At 38.1% G+C, this 22694-nt stretch overlaps 6 protein-coding genes across 6 annotated transcripts; 3 read left to right on the top strand and 3 right to left on the bottom strand.

The window, feature by feature from the left end:
* Positions 1-1831: 1831 nt before the first annotated feature.
* On the top strand, positions 1832-2725 carry K460DRAFT_375420 (glycoside hydrolase family 131 protein; the record flags this gene model as incomplete). Its single annotated transcript, XM_040934768.1, has 3 exons — positions 1832-1883; positions 1937-2439; positions 2495-2725. The coding sequence occupies 3 exons, from the start codon at positions 1832-1834 to the stop codon at positions 2723-2725; spliced, it is 786 nt and encodes a 261-aa protein (XP_040791144.1).
* Positions 2726-2992: 267 nt separating this feature from the next.
* On the bottom strand, positions 2993-3817 carry K460DRAFT_77447 (uncharacterized protein). Its single transcript, XM_040938676.1, has 2 exons — positions 3426-3817; positions 2993-3361 (listed from the first exon to the last, which is right to left on the bottom strand). The coding sequence occupies exons 1-2, from the start codon at positions 3701-3703 to the stop codon at positions 3025-3027; spliced, it is 615 nt and encodes a 204-aa protein (XP_040791143.1). The 5' UTR covers positions 3704-3817; the 3' UTR covers positions 2993-3024.
* An 11345-nt stretch (positions 3818-15162) lies between these two features.
* Positions 15163-16140, top strand: K460DRAFT_415119 (uncharacterized protein; the record flags this gene model as incomplete). The annotated part of the gene is made up of 1 exon (XM_040937719.1): positions 15163-16140. One exon carries the CDS (start codon positions 15163-15165, stop codon positions 16033-16035), a length of 873 nt encoding a protein of 290 aa, XP_040791142.1. The 3' UTR covers positions 16036-16140.
* A 920-nt stretch (positions 16141-17060) lies between these two features.
* K460DRAFT_427749 (uncharacterized protein) lies at positions 17061-18171 on the bottom strand (the record flags this gene model as incomplete). The annotated part of the gene is made up of 1 exon (XM_040938277.1): positions 17061-18171. The coding sequence occupies one exon, from the start codon at positions 18169-18171 to the stop codon at positions 17230-17232; it is 942 nt and encodes a 313-aa protein (XP_040791141.1). The 3' UTR covers positions 17061-17229.
* Positions 18172-19306: 1135 nt separating this feature from the next.
* Positions 19307-21042, top strand: K460DRAFT_415118 (uncharacterized protein). Its single transcript, XM_040937718.1, has 2 exons — positions 19307-19890; positions 19943-21042. Exons 1-2 carry the CDS (start codon positions 19665-19667, stop codon positions 20890-20892), a joined length of 1176 nt encoding a protein of 391 aa, XP_040791140.1. The 5' UTR covers positions 19307-19664; the 3' UTR covers positions 20893-21042.
* Positions 21043-21753: 711 nt separating this feature from the next.
* K460DRAFT_77406 (uncharacterized protein) lies at positions 21754-22345 on the bottom strand. Its single transcript, XM_040938675.1, has one exon. The coding sequence runs from the start codon at positions 22273-22275 to the stop codon at positions 21829-21831; it is 447 nt and encodes a 148-aa protein (XP_040791139.1). The 5' UTR covers positions 22276-22345; the 3' UTR covers positions 21754-21828.
* Between the last annotated feature and the right edge of the window lie 349 nt (positions 22346-22694).

Here is a 22694-nt window from a genome sequence, read left to right as displayed (position 1 = left end):
TAATTGCCATGTGTGGCATAAGTTCACAAATGTCGGCCAACCCCAAGAGAACGTGTTTGGGTTCTGCCATCTGTTTGTACCTCAACCCTTCAACTCGTGGGCCAACATCATCGGGCGCAACGCTGCATAATACGACGGTCTTGAGCTAGTCTTGCTTCTTTGGCGGGATATTTTTAGGAGTGCGAGGAACTGTTTTATCGAGCGTATTTTTTCGTCTATTCTACTAGAGAAGGTGATAGTCCGGTTGAGTTGCAATTCGAGATAATGAGGTTCCTAATGAAGTTTCTTGCAGACGTATTGGAGCTGATTGATCTGCTTGTGTCCAGACTCATCTTTGTTTGTGTACTCAAGCGTCCTATTCGGGGGCGTAAAGACGTGTGAGTAGATGTCATTCCGGATCTCTGGTGGTAGGTTAAGGAGGAGTGCAGATTGCAGTGAGGAGCCTCGAGCGGTCGTCCCCATGTCGACAAGATATAGCGAGAGGTTTAAGAGAAGGTTGAAGAGAATGAGGCACTCTTAGGTAGGTAGCGTCAAGTCGAGAGTTGATTGAAACAATATATACTCAAGCGAGGAGAAGGGTTTCTTCTTCATGTATACGCGATGATATCTAACGTTTTCAGTTAACAAGTCCGCTGCTCTACTGATATTGTCTGGCGGCACACAATGTCGCGATAGCTCTTCACTCAAACCAGCGCTCTGCTCTCTGTCACTGCCTATTTCACTAATTGTACGATCCTCCAGGCGCACAGTTCGTCGAAAGAGGTTTGATCTTCTACACACTCTTCAAGCCATCAATCTTCTCTCTGATAACTGCAACTCGAATCCCACGGACGACTCAAAGATCGAAAAGATTTACGACACTGACCTAAATCTTGTTAATCTAGCCAGCATTGGCCACACCAATCCGAGCATTTCAACTTGATAGCACCCCTACACCTCAGTCGAGATGGACCTCGATACACTCATAATATTTCCATATTCAGAAATCATCCATGACGAAATGATCGATGCGCTGGCCTTTTCATGGTAAGAGGATTTTCAAAGCGCTTGCGCCTTAGTTGAGCTATCGCTGGTTTCTGTGAAAGTACTTTGAGTGCGGAGATGTTTGTGGTACTTCAATAACAAATCTGGCAAATCCAGACCGTCATACCGGTAGCATCTTCAGGGACAACCAGTCACGTACTCCAAGAAAAAGGTAGGCCAAACAATAGTACCCGATGTTGACGTTCGTTCATATCCGATGCTGTGAGACAGGCAGGGATTGGTACGAGGCTTTCATCCCAAGCATTTCTAGGTCTAGCCCAAAATGGAAAACTATGGGTACGCCTCGGTTTAATATAGCGCAATTTGGACAACGCTGAACGCTCCATGCGCGTCCACCAACCATTCTCTGTCATCCTATCTTTGTTCAGCCTCAAGTCGCCATTGCTGAATTGTGTACCGCTGGCACCGCTGCGAAAACTAGGTTGTCACTTCCTGGCCTCTGTTCGTGAAGCACGCAATGTTGTACCCCGGACCGGTTCGCCGCCACTAGAGCCACATTTCTGCCTGATATGCCGGCGGATACATATAGATTGATTAAGGACGAAGGTCACGCTGCCTACGTTGGGTTTATTCGAGTGCCCTGCGATTGACATTTCGTTTCCCGGATATTGAAGTGTGAGGTTAGTGCGCGCACCCTGCGCTCCGCCTTTATTTTCGGGTTCTGGAAGAATGGTCACCGTATAAGTGTGCCATTTATATAACGCGATGAATGTCTCGTGGGTAGCTATTTCGGTGTCCTCTTTGCCACCTTTCCCCGTTTTTCGTTCACTCCTGTCTCCGACTCGCGATGTTTGGCAAAGCTACTATTCTGAACGCGCTTGTCAGCGTTGTATCTGCAGGTACACTGCACCCTTTCTTCAGCCGCTTTTCGGTAGTGCTAATGCCTTTCTAGGTACAATTCTGTGGGATGGCCGCTTCAACGAGATGACCTCCAGCGCCGACCTCGAGAAGTGGTCATGGGCAAACCAAGTAGGAAATTATCAATACTATATCCATGGATCGGGCGGTGTGTCAAAATACGTCAATCTTTCACCCAGCTACAAAAATCCTGGGGACACGGGATCCAAGCAAGGCGCCAAAATCTCCTTGGATAGCACGGCAAAATGGAATTCAGATATGCTTCGCACAGAGCTGATTCCCCAAACTAAAGCTGCTATCAACAAGGGTACCGTATACTACCATTTCTCAATTAAGAGGAGCACGACGAATGTGCCAAGTGCGACAAATGAGCACCAGATTTGTTTCTTTGAGAGCCACTTTACTGAGTTGAAGTATGGCTGGGTAAACGGAGAGTCGGGCACAAGCAATACAAACCTTCAGTGGATGGTAGGTGGGCAGAGCAAGTGGAAGGTCGAGCTTAAGGCAGACGAGTGGCACAACATTGCTTATGAGATTGTAGGTCAATCCATATATGTTGATCTGGCAAGAAAAAATGCTAATGCGTTCACAGAATTTCTCCTCTAACCAGGTTACCTTTTGGCACTCGACTGGCAACGATACTCTCGTGAAGACTGCTGGTCCTTTTTCTTCCAGCACTTCCTCGAACGGCGCTGATTGGCATTTGGGAATTCTTCGTCTGCCGCGACAGGGCAATGATGGTGGAGCAGAGGATTGGTATTTTTCCGGCACTTATATCGAGAGTGGTTCGCTCACGACATCGGTTGCTAGCCCTGCAGCCTAACTGTACACTATGGAGTACGGAAGATCCAAGAGAAGAAACAGTTAAGATTACCACTGGGTATATAACTTACATGTTATCCACTCTTTCTACCGTGTCCGTCCATGAATTAAACCAAAGATGCTCATATACGTTAAAGCACCATGTTTCATTCCATGAGCCCCCCTCGTCGACTTTAGACATATGCAAAAAGTCATCTGAAATCCCAAACCCCTACGAAGACGTACCATGTCGCTGAAAAGTATGGTCCCCATATCCTACACTTTTCCTCTGGTCTATCAACCCAAACTATCCTTGAAATATCAAATCCCATTGTCGAACCAGTCCTTAGCGACTCGTATGAGAGCTTCTACTCCATCTTTGAGCGTAGGGATGAGACGGGTTGATTCGAGAACATGTTCTGAACAGGACTTTCTAAGAGCCGCCTCATCGAAGACTTCGTCCCATGGGAAGATTCGTACGTAGCGTGGCAGCACGCCACTATCTGAAGAAGCTCTCTGCTCCATCAGGGCTAATAAATATTGTTGCACACTCGCACTATCCGACAACTTTTGTACGAATGCTGTGTTGCCTCGGCCTATGGATTGGAAATACAAGGCAGCTAGAAAAAACGAGTTTTTGTCCATCCGAATCAAGGGACTAAAGGTTGAGTTGCGAAGTCAGTATATGTCCCACATGTGTTTCGTACACGAATGTTACTTACCAGTAGATGTGGATGGCGAATGTGGGGTTGCATGAAGTATGTGGAGTTTTTGTTGTATAACGAGGAATCCCACCTTTATGCCAACCGTTTTCAGTCTTAACGATGATCCTTCGTAGCCACATCCTTTGCTGGCAGTGCAGTCCATTCAACAGCTTCTTAGTGTCGGTAGCCGAGTCAAAGATGAAGATATCGTTATAACGGAGGGTCAATCCCTTGGTCTCGCCGCGAAGCTGGTGGTTCACGAACTGGAGTTGATTCGCAATGATGTGGCCGTTCATCGTCACTATCGCAGTGTCTTTCCTGTCCAGTTTCTCGTCGTTGTGTTCTTCAATTGCCAATTCGTTGTCGGCGATTCTGCGTTTTTTGCGGGGTGGGTCGACCTCCTCCGCATTCCGAGCCCGCTTCGTAGCTACGCTTGCACCCTCCTTTTAAGGGTGTAAAAGGATTTTCAAAGCGCCTACGCCCTAGTTAAGCTATTGCTAGTTCTGTAAAAATACTTTAAATGCAGAAATATTTATAATTATATTAATTTTTTTAAAATAAGTTAAAATAGTTGCTAACTATAGTTTTAAACTTTATTATTATTCTTTTATAGTACTAAATATTAATTTTCTATTTTCTATAACTACTAATAAATTTAATATAAAATTTAGTTATATAAGGAATTACTTGCTTTTTAAGCTTATATAAAGCTTTTACTTTATAATTTCTAGCTTTTATTTATATATAATAGCAAAATAAATTTTTTTTTTTTTTGTTTACTTTAGTATTAATTTTTTAAACTTGCTTTAGCTAGAACTTTAAAAGCTTTTTTTTAATAATTTTATTATAAAAAAAGCCTAGTAGCTTAAAAAAATAAAAAAAAATATAACTTTAATATAATTTTTTTTTTTTTATTAAAACTATATAATAAATAAAAAACTTTTATTTTTTTATATTTATTTATTAATAATAAAAGCTATGCTAAATATTAAGCTTACTAAAGTAGCTAAAGTAGCTACTTTTTACTAGCTACTTTAAAAACTAGTTACTAAAACTAAAACTGTAGAAAACTATAGCTATATAAACTTTTTTAAAAATTTTAAAAAAATACTAAAAGTATAATTGTATAAGCTATATAAGCTATAAGCGCTAGAGTAATAGTAAAAGTCTAATTAGGCAGAAAGTTAAGTTGCTTTAAAAAAGTAAAAAAACTTTAAAATTAGTATTTAGTTAAATGCAGGAGCGGAGATTAGGTAACTAAAGTATTATTTTTATTAAAATAGGCTAGTTAGAAAACTATAGTTAAAAGCTAGACTACTTTGGGCAGAAGAAATTAAACGCGTACGTTGAGGATTTTGAAAGTATAAGTAGAGCTAGCTTACGCCGCAATTATTTTCGTAATAACACACTCCCTTAGTATTATTAGTAAAAGTGTACTTGTAAATTATATTTTGTCCGGCCCGAGCTGCTCGTGTAAACCAAATTTCGTGTTAATTATTTGTGTTCTCCCTACAGGAAACTTTATTAATTATTACTAACTAGGTAAATTGACAATAATAGGCACTAACTAACTAACTACAATAATAACAACAATAGCAACAACAACAGCAGCTATAATGCAACACGACAGTTTTTCCTACCTTTCTAACAATAATAGCACCGCTCCTACCTGTTCTAAATAGCTAGCTCTAGTATAACTAAGTATAACACTATTGCTATCTAAGCCTTGCTTACCTCTCTTTAAAGGCAAGCATAAAACTTAGCCTTATCCTTGTTTATTTCTTCTTTCTTATTTGCGAGCTTACTAAGAGCGTTTCCCTATAAAGAGGCTCTTATTATTACTACTGCAGTAGCGTTGCCAAAGGTAGCATGCCTAAGCACTAAGTAGGCAAATATATAGATAGAAATAGCTTCTGTGCTGTTTATGTAGGCCTTTAGCTTGCTGTAAGCAGCAATAACCTAGATATTAGTAATACTAAATTGCTTAAGATAGCGCCCTTTAAACTGTAGCAGCAGTGTATAGAGGTTGTTAAGAGTAGAGTGTAATTTAGCAGTCTACAGGGCGATGGATTTGATAGTGCTAGTACTAGTATTAGTAGTAGTCTAGAAAATTGCAGAGTGCAGGTAATAAGACAGCTCGTTTAAAACAAGGACGCAGCAGTTGTTAAAGGTAGACATTGTTTTGCAGTCAACAATAAACAATAGACGGTAGTAGTAGTAGTAGTAGTAGTAGATAAAAGTAATAAATAAAGGATATAAACAATGTTTTTTAGACAAAGTAGCTGCCTGCCTAAAGAGTTGTAGCCTCTTAAGGGGCATCTTAAGAGGCTCGATAACAACAACAACAACAACAACTTATAGTTGTATTCCTACTAAGCTTAGCTTAAAGCAGGGTTAGTAGTGCCTTTAATAAGGCTAGACTATTAGAGAACAAAAGCTAGTTCTTAAAGCAGCGTCAGCGTGCTAAGCCTCTAGCTAGGCTGTCGTGCTCGCTAAGCCCAAGCATTAACTACCTATAATAAATAAAACTAGCGTTTTTATATATACCTATATTTTGTTACGCTTTTCGTGTTTTTTCCCTTACTAGTAGAGGGGATTTACCGGTTTGGACTATTTGTGTCTATTTTGTAATACCCCATCTCGTTGTCTATATAAAACTCTATAAAAAAAGTAAATTATATTTTAGAGCTTGCCTAGCAAGCGCAGTAGGCGAGACTTTATATTAGCTTCTGTGTAAATAATAGTTAGAACAGTTGCTAGTTAGATTCAGGCAATTAAAAATTAGTTGGGTTTTTAATAAGAAGGTACAAACGTATAGCTTTAGCTGTAGATAAAAGTGCAAACTTTTAGGGCCAAAGCAATTAGTAGGTGCGCCCTTTTTGTCTCTACTTTTACTTGTGTACTACTGTAGTTGCGTTATAGCGCACAGAGCATCTCAATATTAATATAATACTATAACTTAGTTTGAATATTTTTTTTTTTACAAACTCTTAGTTAATCCTATAAAGCTTTCTATCGCTGCGTTATCAGTATAATACTTAGTACTTGCAGTTTTTTTATATAGAGCGAACCTGTATATACTATTGCGTACCTTGCCTAGCAATTAATATATAAGCGGCTAAATTTGGACTAAAAGGTTGTCAATGCGTTGCGTCAAAAATTGTCCTATTAAAGTTATTAATTAGACAGTTGTATTAGTATAAGTAAATAAGAGATATAGCGCGGTTAGTTAGCGAGACTGTACAGTATATAGACGCTAGATAAGCCAGGACAGCAGTTAAGCTACCTAAATATTAAAATACTATAATTATCCTAACTTTAACGCGTTATAATTTTACTACTATAAATTTAATTTAAAAAGTAATTAAATATATTAAATTATATAAAGCTAGTATATTTTTTTATACTATAAAATTGCAAAAAAATTTAAAATTAATTAAATAACTTTGTTGCAAAGGCACTAAAGGAAAATATGCTTTTATATAAATGCTAAATAATAATAATAATTACTTAATTTATAATAAAAGCATAAATTTATACTATATATAAAAAAATATATAAAGTAAAGCTTACTATTAATATAAAAAATAATATAAAATTTTACAAATTTAGTAGTAAAATAAAAATTTTTAAAATACTAAGTTTTTTAATTTTTATATTATTATAATGCTAAATTTATTTTTAAATAAAGCGCCAGGATTAATTGCAATTACTACTAGGCTAATTTTTATAAAAAAAAAAATTATATTTTAAATTATTATATTTAAAAATATGCGAGTATCGCATTAAAGCACAGGATATATATAATATAAATAAAAAAAACTTTTTTATTAGCATTATAGCTTGCTTAAAATAATTTTTTTTTTAAAATAGTTTAGTAAGCAAAAAAGCGTATAGCAGCTATTTAAAATAATAATAAAAAATAAAAAATATTTTTTAATTTGCGTTTATAGTAATAAAAATGCGCTACTACTAGCGCTTATTTATAAAAATAAATTAAAATTTTAATTAAACTAAGTTAATAATGTAAAAACTAAAAAATATAATTTTTTTTTTTACTAATTTAATTATAAAATAAATAACCCCGCAAAGATAGGACCTAATATATTATTAATAGCTTATATTATTAGTATCTTTACTGTATATTGCGTACTTTTATTTTTAGAATTGCTAAATAATAAACTTTTAATTTTTAATAATATAATTTTAACTGCTAAAGCGCGGCTTTTTTAATAGCTTTAAGTATATATCTAAATATTTAGCATAATATTAGACTGCTAAGTAGCTAATTAATACTAGGCCTTTAAGCAATAATACTAACGCTAATACTAATAATAATAATAATAATAATTTTTCCTGCAATATTAGCCTTAACGCTTAATTGCTTTTTTGCTTTTTTTTTTACTAGCGCTTTTTTTTTTTTTTATATTTAGCTTAATTGCTTGCTTTTTTTTCTAAAATTTTTATTTTATTTAAGTATTTATACAATTTTTATAGCTGCAAAAAGCTATTGCTTTTATTAAATTACTAGTAATTGCAGCAGTGTAAGAATACTTGCTAATATAGTTTTTAAATAAGTTTTTTGCGCTAAAAAGCTAAATAAAAAGCTTTAAGCTTAGCTTGCTAGTTAGTAATAAAAGCTTTTTAAAAAGTAGTTAGACTATAGTAGAAAGTTTATATTTAGCAGCTAATAATAAATATAGCTAATATATTTAATTTTTTTTAGCAGAGCTTTTTTAGGCTAATAAAACTTTTAAAAAAAATATAATTAAGCATAAAGTACTTTAGCATGCAAAAAAGCTTAATATTTAACTTTTAAAAAACTTATTTAAGCTTGCTAGAATATTTAAATACTTACTAGTACTAATTTAAAATACTAGTTTTATATAGCAAGGAACTAGCCTAAAATTTAAGCTTTTTTATAAACGCTAAAAATATAATAAAGCACAAGGCAGTATTAAAGAAATTATTAATAAGTATTATATAAATAGCGTTAGTAGGTTTTATATAATTATTAGTAGTTAATATAGCTTGCTGCAAAAGGTATAGGCAGACAATTATATAAAAAAAAAGTATTTTTTTATATATATATTGTATATCTAGAACTGCTGCCTATGGCTCCCTGCTTTTAACTATTTTTATTAATAATTATATAAAATACTATAGTCTACAATTTTTTACAAGCCAATTTGCTAAATTAAAACTTTAATTAATATTTTGCATATTATTACTAATTAAATTGCTTACTTTTATTTAGGAAAATATTAGTTAAGGCGCAAGCTTATTACTAAACTAAGTTTTTAATATTAGCTTAAAAACTTAATTAAACGCTCTATTTTAGTTTAATTTAACCTGCCTAGTATTGCCTAAATAAGTTAGTTACTATTAAAAGTTAATAGTTATATTACTATAATTTTTAAATAATAATATATTAAATTTACTAATAGTAATTGTTGAAAGTTTTTTAAAAATCTATTTAGCTAGCCTAGTATTGTGTAAACTTTACTGCCTTAATACTATATTAAAGTGCTAGGTATAGTACTTAAACTATAGTTTTATACTAAATTTTTTTACTATGTTGTATAATCTGCTTTAGCGTCGACTTTACTTTTATTTATAGAAATAAAATAAATAAATAATAATTTTAGTTTAATCTAGCTTAAATAAGTATTTAAGCGCTTTATAAAAAAAAAAGCAAAATAGTAATAGTAATTTTTAATTTTTAATAGCTATAGCAGCTACTTTACTATAAATTTTATAAATTTTTATAATAATAATAAATTTTTTTTAGTTATTTTTCTTTTTTATGCAACTTATAGTTTTTAGCTGCTAAATATAGTACTATTTATACTTTTTTTTTCTAATTATTTATAAAAATTTAACTGCTATTTTTATTAATTGCAAAGCTTTATTAGTATTAAAAAAAAAAATTATATTTTAGGCAGCGTAGAGCTCTATAATAAAGCTTAAAGTAATAATTTTTTTTTTTAAATTATAAGTATATTGCTAATAAATGCAAAAGTTATACTAAAATACTTTAATAACTATACTTTGTTTTCTAGATAAGGACCCTATTAAACTATTACACATTAATTTTATTATTAATAATTAGCTAAGCTTTAGTAGCTTTTTAGCTGCCTTAAGCTACTGCAGAAAATATATAAATTACTGTAATTATAAATACTATAAATATTATAATACTATAATACTACAATTACTGCAATTACTATAATTTTATAGGCTAGAATACTAATACTTAAGCTAATATAAAAATAAATTATATTTAGTAGTGCTAAACTTTTTTACTATACTGCTAAACTCTGCAATACTAAATACTTTATATTCTAAATTCCCTGCAACAAGCGTACGTACAACTTGTTTAAAATAAAATTATTACTAACTTTTAATAAAGATTAATAGCTTGCAATTTGCTACTATTATTTTTATAACTATTTTATAATAAGCTTAGTTGCTTATACAAAAATAACTACTAATATACTGCGCAATACTGGGCCTATAGCACTAAGTACTATTTAATTTTTTTATATTATTATACTACTGCACTGCCGCATTATATATTATAATAACTATTTATTTACTAATACGCAAGTACTTTTTTAGCCTTTTTTACTATTAAAAATTAGCAATAAATTTTTTTTTAGTATTTATTACTTATTTTTTAGCTAGCTTTTTAGCTAGCTTTTTTAGCATTTATTACTAATTAATAAAAAAAAACTTATTTAATAATTCTAGCTGCTTTATAATAATTTAGTAATTTAAATATATTATTATATAACTATAATAACTACGTACTTTAAATATATAAATTTTTAATATAAAATTAAAAAAGCTTTAGTACTTTTAGCAAATTTAGCTTTTACTAATTATTATTAATATTAATTTTTTTTTTGCGCTTTATAGTTGTAGCATTTAAGTAATTAAAATTTATTTTATTAATAATTAAAAGCAGATATATAGCATTTACGCAATAGTTAGCAATATATAATTAGTAAGTATATAATAAACTAATTTTTAGTAGGCTATAGCATAAAAATAGGCTTTATTTTTAATTACTTTTGTATTAAATACTATTAACTATTGCATTAAATAATTATTGCTATTAAAAAAGCGTTGTAAGATTTTATTAAAAATTAGTACTTTAAAACTATAATATTTTATATACTATATACTAAAAAATTGCTACTACTAAATTGCTATTATAAAATTTTTATAAAATTTTTATAATTTTTTGCTTTTATATTTTATATTTTACTTTTTTTTTTTACTTTTTACTTTTTTGCTTTTTACTTTTTTACTTTTTACTTTTTCGCTTTCTGCTCTTTATAGCATTAGAAATTTTTATTTTTAAAAGCTATTAGATATATTATATAGTGCTATTTTTGCTTATAGTATTTTCTTCTTTACTAAAAAAGAATATTTTTTTAAAAGTTTTATATAAATAATAATATTTTTTTATAAACTAAGTATATTGCATATTTTTTATTAAATTAACTATTTTTTGCAAACTGCAAATAAATAGCTTATAATATACTATAGTATATTTTTTTTAAAGTATAGCTTAATATAGTAAACTAGCATAAATATATAAATTTTATTATATATAGTACTGTCGTCTTATTATCGAATAGCTGCCTAAGCGGTTTTTTTAGTCTTCCTTCAATTATACTTTAAAATAAAATAAAAATAAAAAAATTAGAAAGTATAATAATAAAAATAGTTAAAATAAATTATAAAAAATTTTAAATAATATAGTTATAAATAAAGTAAAAATTAAAGCTAAATATTTTAAAAAATTATTATATTTGCTATAAATCTAAAATAAGCTTTTTTACTATAAAAATAATAGTTTTTAGGCGGCGCTTAATACTAAAAAAAAAAATACTTAATTTGCAGCAAAAGCAGGAGTACTATAGTAGTATTATTTTTTAAAATTTTTAAAAAATTTAAAAAGCGCGCGCTTGCGAAATAATTAAATAATATAAAATTAAATAAATTTTTTTTTTTAAAAGTAAAATAAAAAAGCTAAAAGCTGCAGCAATATTATATAAAAAAAAATAGTAAAAAAAATAAAAGCGTTGCAACAATTTGCTAAAAAAAAGTATAAAAAAAAAAGCTAAAAAATTTGCAGCTGCTTAAGCGCTTAAATAATAGTAATATAATACTATAATTTTATAAAATTTTTGCAATATATTAAATAAAAATAAACAAAAAGCTTTATAAAGCGCTATATTGCTTTAAAAGAAAGTAAAGTTAATGCTAAAGCAAATTATACAACGCAGTAAGAAAAATTAGTATAAAATTATAATTTAAGTGCTATATTTAATACTTTAATATAGTATTAAAGCAGTAAAATTTACACAATATTAAGTTAGCTAAATAAATTATTAAAAAACTTTTAATAATTACTATTAAAAACTTAATATATTATTATCTAAAAATTATAGTAATAAAACTATAAGTTTTTAATAGTAATTAAATTATTTAAGTAATACTAGGCAGGTTAAATTAAAACTAGTAAAAGCATTTTGCAGCAAGCAAAAGTTTAGTAAAATTTTAAAAAAATTTATATAGCTTTTCTATATATAAAGTAGTTATTATTTATTATATAATTATATTATTGCAGGTAACATAGTTATATACAAAATAAAAATTAAAAGTATAGTTTTTAAAAATTTTTAAAAAAATTTAAATGTATAAGTAGAAAAACACATATATATATACTTATACTATAAATTAAAACTTATTTTTATTTTTTTAAGTTTTTTTTTATTTTTATATTTATATTAACTATAAATAATATAATGCTTATAAAAAACTTTATATATACAAGCTTATAAATTACTATTATAGCAAGCTATATAAGTAGCAAGCTAGTAATAGTTAATTAGTATAATTTATTATTATTTAACTATTTTAAACTAATATTTAATAATTACTAGTACTTTAAGAAAACTTATAAAAACTTTTAAATTAACTTTTTTTAATAAAAAATGCTATTTACTTTTTTTTTTTTTAATATAAGCTTTTTTAAGTTTATTTATAATAAGCTGCTTATAATAAAGCAGCTATAGTTTATAAAGCTTTTTATAATTAAATACTATATAATTTAGTTATTTAATTTTACTACTAATTAGTTTATTTTTATTAAGGACTAGTAAATTAAGCTTTTATAGCTTAAAAAAAATTTTAAAAGTAATTTAAATTTAGCAAAATATTAAATTAACTTTTTTAAAGCCTGCTATTATTAGTAGTATAATAACTAAAAAATATAGCTTTTTAAAATAGTTAAATTAGTACATAGATAAATATAAGCAGTAAAGTAGTAAAAAGCAAGTAATAAAATAATAATTTAAATATATTATAAATAATAGCTTGCGCAGGCAAAAGAAAAAAGTAAAAGTAAAAAAAAAAAAAATAAAAAAATAATTAAAAATTAAAGCTAATATTATAAAAAAAATTATTATTATTATTAGCGTTGCTATTATTACTTAAAAGCCTAGTATTAGTTAGTTACTTAGCAGCAGGCTAATATTATGCTAGATATTTAAATATATGCTTAAAAACTATTAAAAAAGCCACGCTTTAATAAAAAATTATATTAAAAATTAAAAGTTTATTATTTAGCAATTTTATAAATAAAAGTATACAATATATAGTAAAATATTAATAATATAAGCTATTAATAACACATTAGGTCCTGTCTTCGCGGGATAAAGCGCTATATAAAAATTTATAAAAAAATATTATATTATAAGTATTAAAAATTATACTAATGCTGCATTTGCGCTATTATTTTTTTATTTAAAACTACTTTGCGCAGCTGCTAAATTAAAATTTTAAAAAAATTTAAATAGTATAAAAATTTTGCAAAGCTTTATATAGTAATATATTAAAATTTTTTATAATAATTACTTTTATAAGTAGCTTAATAGCCTTATTTCTAAAATATAATAATGTTAATAAAGTGGCTTAACTACTGTCCTGGCTTATCCAGCGTCTGTGCACTGTACTAGTACAAGCGCGGATTGTCCACTGGTCGACCTCACCCACTGTCATCACTACTAAACTTTTCATCTTCTTGAAAACAAACATGGCACACATACCCCGCTAATTACTTACATGTATTTAGTCACCTATTGCTCTTCACAGCTCCACGAACCAGGCTGTGTTATCATCCTTGAATACTATAACCGCATCGGAGTGGACGTGGGACCGGATACCTCATCGGATCCCGCTTCAATCCTCGAAAGCAGCCGCCAAGGAGATGCGTGCGTTTGACATGGACTTCCTATCGTTTTTTTATTTTACCTTCTACCTTCCACGACGAATCGTGCGTTGCGCGTACCTCACCACCCTACCGCACCAGACACACCACGAAGACAGATAACAGCACGCAGGACAGATACTGTTTGTGTTCAGCATCTCAATGGATTACAGAATTTGCTGTGGCGCTTGTCCAAGTCGGCCATCCCAGCAACTATTCGCTTTAGCCCTACCACCCTCTCTGCATCCATCACCATCATGTATGACAAGTCAACTACCCTTCAAATATACCAGGCCAAAGTAGGATTCACAGACCATTAGTATAGATCTCCCGAGCAAGCGACACCCAAAAGTCCACATTACCCCCAAATATGATAAAAACCCTGACCACTTCTGGAGAGCTTCCCAACATTAACTTCCTAAGAGCCACCTCATCAAAATTGGCTTCAATAGTATTCGAAGATTAAGTGGTAACCCGGGCTCCTCCCAGAAGCGTGGTTCTCTAATGCGGGGATTGGTGTATCCTACCGCTCGCAGAAAGAAGTATTCTAATTTCCGACGACAGAAACCAATAACCGTTTGGAAACGGCATTGAAGCTGTTCCTTGTTATGCCCAGGCTCCAGAATAATCGTTCGTAGGCGAGGATAGAGCGGAGCTGAATATTCAGACAAGAAGTCCGCGAAGAGCTCGAGGTCTTCGACGTGTTCGGTGGTGGTCTTGAAGTAAAGGTCGTTGCACACAATCTCAAGCCGACGAGTCTCATCACTTAGTATTTTACCCACCCATAGCAACGGGTTCGCGATGCGATGTTTGCTGGCGGTCACACATATACCCGAGTCAATAACTAACACTCCTTTGTGCAGTCCCTTCTCCTGACATACCGGAGCCCGTCTGGCTCGGTGACTGCGTATTCATGTTGCGGATCACACCGGGCAGATCAAGGAAGCGAGACGGCTGGATCGACGAGGTAGAACGATTCATTGAGATAAGGCGGAAGAAAGGAAAAAGTTTCCAGAGCAAGACCGGTCCGAAGATCAATACGAGAAAAGTCGGCCAACCTTTGCGCGTCCACGACGGCAGGTCGTCCATCAACGACTCAGGTGGTTGCATTGCTCAGTACGCAATCTGTTGGGAGGAGAAGTAGCGTGTTTTTGGTGATGAGATAACTGAAAGAGATGAGGTGTTAAAGTAGTAAATTGTTGTCGTTTGTTAAACAAATTGCTATCCGGCGGACTGCCATTCACCTTCACTTTCCAAATGGAGCTAGCAGCTACGTAATCTTGGAAAATCGACGCCCCCAAAAGGCCCCTCACGTGAACATGAGCTTGACTCTCACCTACTAAAGGCGCTCGCTAAGTGGCTTCTCCAGCATAACCAACTCTCGTGTACACCTACAACCTTTTTCGCGCCCCTCCTCTCACGACGACGTTGACTCTCAGTTACAGCCGAAACGCCCCAGTCCGAGAAAATATGGCAGAGGACTCCAGGGTCCCGAACGATCCGAGTACACCCTCATCGGATGGTGCCTGCCACTTCCTCCGGCTGCCAGCAGAGCTAAGGAACGCTGTGTACTCCTATGCGCTATCAGACCCAGCTCATTTGGTGTGCCGCGAAGATGCTCACGACGGCCCTGGGTTATTTCGCTTCTATCCACCCGCTGTGACCGACAAAAAGCTTCCGCCCGTTGGTCGCAATGACATCAACCTCGCCCTCGTCACCAAGGAAGTCATCGGAGGTCCTGTTACACTACAGGAGGTCAACCAACTCAAATATGTATGCCGTCAGCTGAAAAACGAGACGAAGACCATAATCGTGGGTACCGACTTGCTCTTTGAGCGGGGGGCATATCAATTCACCAAGTTCCTTGATGTTCTCCCCACGCCGCTATTCAACCACCTCGAGAGTGTCACGATTTTAGAGAACCGACACTCAAACGGCAGCGTGTCATTCCTTCATTCAAAGCCGTGGCAAACCATTGTCGACCTCTGCAGGCGAAACCCAACATTCACGGTGCGAATGCGACTTCCATGGCTCAACGCAAACTTTCTTTTAAACTCACATCCCGCTCTCAAGATCGCATTCTTCATTCGGCTGGACTCAGATTTCGTCCAAAAAGTCGCCTCTCTTACTTCTCCCACCATCCTAAATAACCTTGGGTGGACTAGGAATTGTGCATTCGTGGACTTCCCAATAAATATCAGGATTTCTCCATTGGACGAAGAATTTGACGAAGAAGCATTCCGGGTCATGCATAGACAATGGATTCATCGCACGCAATTAGCACGGATTGGTGTGGAGGCCTGGGTTGACTGGTATAAAGACATATACAACAACGGCATCTGATGAGACGGAGCTTTTGTCAGCTGGTGGGGGTTTCAGTTTGGGGCACGATGTATAGAGTGCTTCAGAGTTTGAGGCAAACCCCCGCTCGATAGGTGATGACGAGTGAATGGACTATAAACGTGTATGTCAAGTACTACAAGACACACAAACTAAATCTCTTGCTTGAGAGCCTATCATTTACTGAATATGTGTCGTGAGGTCGTGGCACTTTCGTCAGTGTCTGCTCGTCACAGTACCTATACTTTCGACACCCGCGATCACACAGCTACTCTTCACAGGGCTTGTCTATATAAAATCTCTTCTCTTCTTAGGTTCTTAGTATGCTCCGCTATCAAATCTTTTAACCATCGTCATAGCCTACACTCATTGTCACCACGCAACGCTATCTTAGCAACTGCTCAATATGTGCAAAGTCTGGAAGGTCGGTTACATCAGATGCAGACAAGAAGGGCTTAATAGAATCAATGACGCCAACTATGCACCATGCATAGATGAAGAATGTCGAGAGGGCTGTGCTACTGGACCGTGCTTCGAGCCGAAAGTTACGCTACGGTGGGTTTATCATAGGTGTCCTATGCATGGCGGACCAGGGCGTGAAAATGAGGAGAGAACGTCGAGGCATGTTGAAGTCTGGGAGCGAAAGGGGAGTAAACCGAGCGAGTGGCACAGTACTGCTTGCATGATGATGTGAGAGAGTGGAGAGAGGGGACCCTCAGTCGTACCATGTGTCGAACGGCATCGTTCGTTCGTCAGAGTAAGGCAAGGGCGAGAGTGGGGCCAAGCTGTATTGCAATGCATACCCTCTGGGTGCATGTGCGCTAGGAAGTGTATTCATACACTATGCGTGGCATGTTGCAGTCTTGAAGAATGAATGGCATTTCAAAAGTAACTCATAAATGACTACGAGGTCCCAATCCCAGTTCAACACTTTTGTTGTCCCCAACAACTCATATTACAAAAGATGTACCTTTACAGCTACGACCAGCGCTGAATCGCGCATATTATTGGATATTATTTCGAGAATGACTGGGCGGGAGAAAGGAATGGGTGGCGACCAGCACCAGCACCAATAACCAAAAACCGCAAAAAAAAAGAAAGCTCGCAATAATGGGTATCGTGCTCGAAATCATGACTAAAAAAGTGAGAAATACGAAAGAAATACGAGAATCATGTTGAGAGCACTCTCACATCGCCCTACACCCGTGCAGCGATCAACCGCGGTGCACCAGCACGTCCAGTCCACTCTGTTAGACCATGATCTGCAGTTGCCCAGTACTCTCGCGTCTTCTTGTAGAGCGCCATTCGGTCCGCCAAACTATGCACTGCTAGGATTTCCTTGAAGCCGAGAGGTCGCTTATCCACAGGAACATTGTCAAAGTCAATCGCAGTCCCGGAGTCAGCACGCTTTGGGCGTACGGGCGGTTGTCTTCGATTTTGTGTGTTCGACAACTGTCTTTGCGTGGGTGGCGAGGGGCGTCGCTGGATGGTGGGCGGATGCTGTTGAGTGGATGATGCTTGCCGCTGAATCGCGGACGGTTGTAGTTGCTGGATAATGGGGCTCGTCCTGGCAAGCTCGGGCTCAGTGTCGGTTGGGTAGATGGACGATGCTGTGGTCAGTCGGGCTAATGACCTCCTAACTCTTAGTGGTGGGTAGTCTTTGGGTACCGGCTCAGGCGCGACTTCTGGCTCTGGAGTGATCGCTTTGGGGACAGGAGTTTCGTAGAGTTCTCGGTCCAGTCCAACCTTTTGTCGCAAACGCGACATACTCGATTGCATTCTTAGTGGCCGCGAAGCTTTTGCGCTATCGGATCGGGTGACTGAGTTGTCGGCTTTATGCTCAATCTCGTGTTTATGATGTGAATCTGGTAGGTGCGAGATCGATTTTGTTCTTAGTCTTGAAAGGCCTCTTTTCAGTGACCCGCTCGGTCGCCGTATGACACTGGCGATAGTGTCTGATCTTCGCGGTACTTCTGTCATGCCAGTGGCGACGAATGTATGTGATGGCAGCTCGTCTGGTTCCAGTGCGGTGCTGGTGAAGTAGCTATCTAGGTTTGAACCGTTGCTGCCTGTAACGTTGACACCACCGACATGAATGGCATTCATAGGCCCGGATATTCTTATCTTCGACTTGGCCATGATGTATGCGTGCGCCAGAATGGGGAGCGTGATTATTGGATGCTGTAAGAGGTTCGATCAACGTACTTTTTCCGGCTCAATGCGGAATGTTTCGAGTAAATGGGTGACCTGTCGAGCGTGTACTGAGCGCAGAGGAGCATACGGCAGCAATAAGGCGTGACGGTGGCGGTCCTAAAATGAAGGATGTCGAGCCTTCTTCAGCCTCATGAGCAGACTTGGAGGCTGTTCTGGTCAAATAACGGCGGGCGTTATAGTGATGCGTGATAGCTCAGCCGTGAGCTCGGGAGTAGCGAAGTACATCTGGCGGAAGTGGTTCGGAGTAGTTTGTTCCTGCAGATGGCGAATCTAGGGGCCTACTGCAGTGAAACCGAACCGGGTTTGAGCGCGTCCTGACGTTCATCGTGTGGCTGAATGCTGGAAGCAGATCTCTACTGGTCATCCGAAACATGTAATGTCTGGCAGCAAGCGGGTATATGTGCGGCTAATATATTAGACTAGTCTCAGCATGGACATGAAAAGACGCTGTAACTCGATGTAAGGACATTCGGCAAGGCTGTAATAAGATTGCGATTATGGTTATAGGCAAGTACATGTGGCGTTTAAGATCTGGCGGCTATAGATCGGTATCGTGGCGATCCGAGAGTGGAGATGATCGTAAAGCTGCATGTTTGCGACTTGGCCGTGAAGACTCGGGTCTGAAGGTTCTTCAACTTGAGCGTAATTCAGACGAAGTAAGGATGCCTCCACAAGCCCAGGGAAGTAACAAGGGAGAAGAACCCGAGACTTTGCTTCCTCCAGCAAGGTTCTTTGACAACAGATAGTCGATCGAATCCCCAAATTGCATATGCCATTCATCGCCTATACTTGTCCCATTGTCGCACATAGTTGATGACGGGTATGGGCTTAGCCGAAACCCATTATACCCCACGACCTTCGGTTGGTGATACTACCAGCAACGATGAGGCAGACGATGTCTCCAACCCTCCGGCAGCGTCTCAGCAACATTTCCGGGCGTCTGAGCTTTCCCCACCAATCACAGCTATACGCTTCCAGCCCCCTGTCCTTAACTAAGTTAGCAGGACCGTCCACCATGGCAGCCGTGACGTTGAGGCAACAATGCTGAGGCAGTAGGACGCCCGGGCCTGACAGTCGTGGTCTAGGGGCAGCTGTTATGCAACACCATGGCTCCGTGCGCTGCAGCCATAGCATAGTGGTTCTCACTACCTGGTCTGCGTGCGAGTCCATAGCATAGCAACATACTAGACCGGCTGTATATAAGTGCAATGCGTTTTCGCTGCCTTGGGTAGATTTGTTTTTAGTAGCAACCTGTCTTTACAAGAGTCTTTCGTTCATCGTCCTTCTCGTTCTTCAACTTCTCTATCTTCTATTCTATCGTTCCTGGAGAATCGATCGGCCGGCCCATTCAACTGCATTACTTACTTTGGCAATCTTTATCTGTTAAATAACCGGAAGTAAACGTACCATTATTCAAGATGAAGCACTCGGTTCTCGCTTTCGCTCTCATTGGCGCCGTGGTTGCGCGCCCGACTGCGCTTTTGAAGAAGCGTGAGGTTCCTCAAGAGCATTCGCATCGGAACATTGTCCTTGCTACCAATGATCTGTTGAAATTAAACAACCCGGACAATATACAAGACGCCGTCTTTGGTCTTCTTGGGGCTGCTGCGGCTGCCAACGGAGCTGGAAACATTGCCGATGCTGGTACGAACTATTAAGAACTCTACAAAGATGCACTGGCACTAATGCTTTGCAGACTGCCTCCAGCAAGCTACCGCTGACCAGGCCTTCTCTAATGCCAAAGAGAATGACGATGTCGAGGGTATGACCAATGCCCTGATCTTCCGCGCCCTGGAGCGCAACACTGGAAAAGTCGGTCTTGCGTCAGTTGCCTGCAAGTCTATCGTGGCTGTCAACCCAGAGATTGCTGCGATTCAACAGCACCAAGACCCTGCTGGCGAGGGCGCGCAAGCATTGAATAAGGATATCGCTGCCGAATTGGCACGCCAGATTGCCGCGATCGGTGGTGACGAGAGCCGTGCCAACGACGCTTCCACCTTCCAGCCTGGTGAGCTTGACGACGCTACTGCCGCGGGGAATACCTGCAACGAGGAGAACGACAATGAGGGTTGCATCAACTCTCAGAATCTCCGTAACGATGATCTCTCCGATGATGAGATTGCCGCCGCGGTTGCCAACGTCAACCAAGCTGATGCCAATGCGGACAACAAGACGAATGATAACAAGGCTGCTGGTGACAAGGCTGGCGACAAGGCTGGCAACAAAGCTGCTGGTAACGACAAAGCTGCTGGTAACGACAAAGCTGCTGGTAACGACAAAGCTGCTGGTAACGACAAAGCTGCTGGCAACAAGGCCAGTGCCGACAAGCAAGCAGCTGCTGACGAGACGGCGGCCGGCGACGACAACGCTCAGGCTGCCTTTGGCGACTGCGATCCTACCATCGCCTTTGGTGCGCCGTCTGATGGCCGCCAAGAGGACGCTTTCGAGCCTACTGACCTGGCTACTTTCAATCACGGCTCTGCGTTGAACATTGGCGTCATCTCCAACTTCATCTGCTCTCAAGTCTCCAACAAGTGCAGTGCCAATGCGGCGGCCGTCGACACTTGCGATCAGGCTGCGGCTGCGGCTTCTGGTCTACAGGGTCAGCAGGCTGCAGATGCGTTCAATTCTGCTCTTGGGGTTTAGGGAACTGGTATCATGGTTTGAGAGATACAAAGCGAGGACTGTGCATTATAGAAACCTGTATTTTAGCTACGAGCCGTTTGGGTCATGACGTTTCTTTTTATAACGATTTACTGTTGCGTATACCAATTTGACAGTTTGGAGAGCCTGCACACTGACTCACTCGAGAGAAGAGAAAATTGATACCGTGTGATCAGTACACTAAGATCCACGTGCACGCTAACTTCTGGTATTTTTCAGAGAGATCGCTGGGGACCGATGCTCGAATATGGCGCTATTCTAGTCGTCTGCGTCAGTATCGATAGCGTAGCTTGACTCTTGGATCCGAGGAATGTGTATGCTTAACGAGCATCCAAGAATCAGGTCGACCCTGTCCTACGGCTACGGACTTGCCGTGCGGCAGACCTCGTGAGCCAATGTCTAGAAATTATGCGGTGGTACCCTTCTCCTCATGCCAAGTATGGGCGTCATGCTGGATGCGTCTGGTATTGCCCCATTGAACGTGGCATTGGTTGTGTTTGTGACAGCCCCAAAAAAGGGTCGCGATGGACGATGGCATGCAGGCTGATGAGCATGTCGCCTGCTGAAGAGGGAGCTCAGCTGTATGCGAGTAGCGAAGGGGTCGCCCAATGCGGCCAGCATGGGGGGCCGTTTGGGCCTCGTGCTGTACTACAGGCCTCTTCGAGACTATCGTGGTGCTAAGATTTGCAGAGAATGCGCATTAGGCCCAATCAGAAATGGAGACTTGGGTAGCTGTACCCTCGCAGGTCCGCATTGGGTGGCACACATGTCGGTTCAGGAATATCACGATATTGGTGTGTGTGATGAGCTGCAGCTGACCCCCAGGCCGTTTTCGCAGCCAAGCGCGGGATGTTCATAACGTCTTTGCAGTTGCACTCTCGAGCGGGCGGGAAGCAGGGTCTAGCTAGATGGCCGGCGTCACTGGATAGCATAGACTACTTGGACTAGGACAGCAATAGAGGAGAGAAGTTGGACATGGGTGGATGAGGGCAGAACGGTTGGCGGACAGGACTTCACGACTACAAAGTGCAAAGCGAGCATGAGAAGAGAGAAGCCGATTGATTCGCGCAGCGGTGCTGTTTGTTGAAGAAAGAGCGGTGCAGTAGCGACAAAAGCACGGCCCGCTGTGGAGCACGGGTTGAGCATGGAGCGAATCGAGGTGGGTTTTGGTGTTGGCCGGACGCGTCGGGCGCAGCGCTGGCATGTTTCACCACTTGGCAGCAGCTCGTTCTCGCGCGTGAAAAAGCTGCAGCAGAGAGTGGAGCGAGCCGACGAGGCTCGCAGGCGTTGGCAGCGGGAAGAGTGGTGAAAAGTGGTGACAGGTGTTTGTGCGTGAATAGCTGGCATATGTATGCACAGGTACATATGCCCAGGTGGACTGGAGCATAGTATGCAGGGCCACGCTAGGCCATAAGGGGGCTAGTGCCACGGGGGTTGAGCGCGTTCGCGACGCGTCATGTTCGCTACGGCAAAGGCTTCACGTGTTGGTTGGGAGCACAAACAAAGGCACAGCCAGGAATATTGCAATGCTATGCTATGCTATGCTATGCAATGCTATGCAAACAGCTGCTATGGGGCGCGTGGATGCGGTGCAGTACGTACTGTGCTGGGCTGGGCGGGCGGGCGAAGCGTTGGACTACTGGAGAGCTGGAGGCGCTTGCTCGCTGCTCGTCCCCTCTCGGCTCTAGCGCGGCCACGGGTCGTCTCCAGCGCTAGCGGCAAGCCGTCAGCCGATTGTCCTGCTGGCCCTCGCCGCCCCGATATTTCCAACCTCACCGCACCAC

The sequence above is a fragment of the Cucurbitaria berberidis genome, assembly GCF_010015615.1.
Source record: "Cucurbitaria berberidis CBS 394.84 unplaced genomic scaffold K460scaffold_2, whole genome shotgun sequence".
NCBI classification, from domain to species: Eukaryota; Fungi; Ascomycota; class Dothideomycetes; order Pleosporales; family Cucurbitariaceae; genus Cucurbitaria; species Cucurbitaria berberidis.
This window is presented reverse-complemented; position numbering and strand designations above follow the sequence as displayed.

Bases quoted from the DNA above. Each gene is read 5' to 3' on its own strand.
- K460DRAFT_77447 (XM_040938676.1), bottom strand. From the start codon at position 3,703: ATGAACGGCCACATCATTGCGAATCAACTCCAGTTCGTGAACCACCAG. The intron at 3,362-3,425 runs GTAAGTAACATT...CTCAACCTTTAG, and splicing joins TTCGCCATCCACATCTACTG to TCCCTTGATTCGGATGGACA.
- K460DRAFT_415118 (XM_040937718.1), top strand. From the start codon at position 19,665: ATGAAGCACTCGGTTCTCGCTTTCGCTCTCATTGGCGCCGTGGTTGCG. The intron at 19,891-19,942 runs GTACGAACTATT...AATGCTTTGCAG, and splicing joins TGGAAACATTGCCGATGCTG to ACTGCCTCCAGCAAGCTACC.
- K460DRAFT_77406 (XM_040938675.1), bottom strand. From the start codon at position 22,275: ATGTACCTGTGCATACATATGCCAGCTATTCACGCACAAACACCTGTC.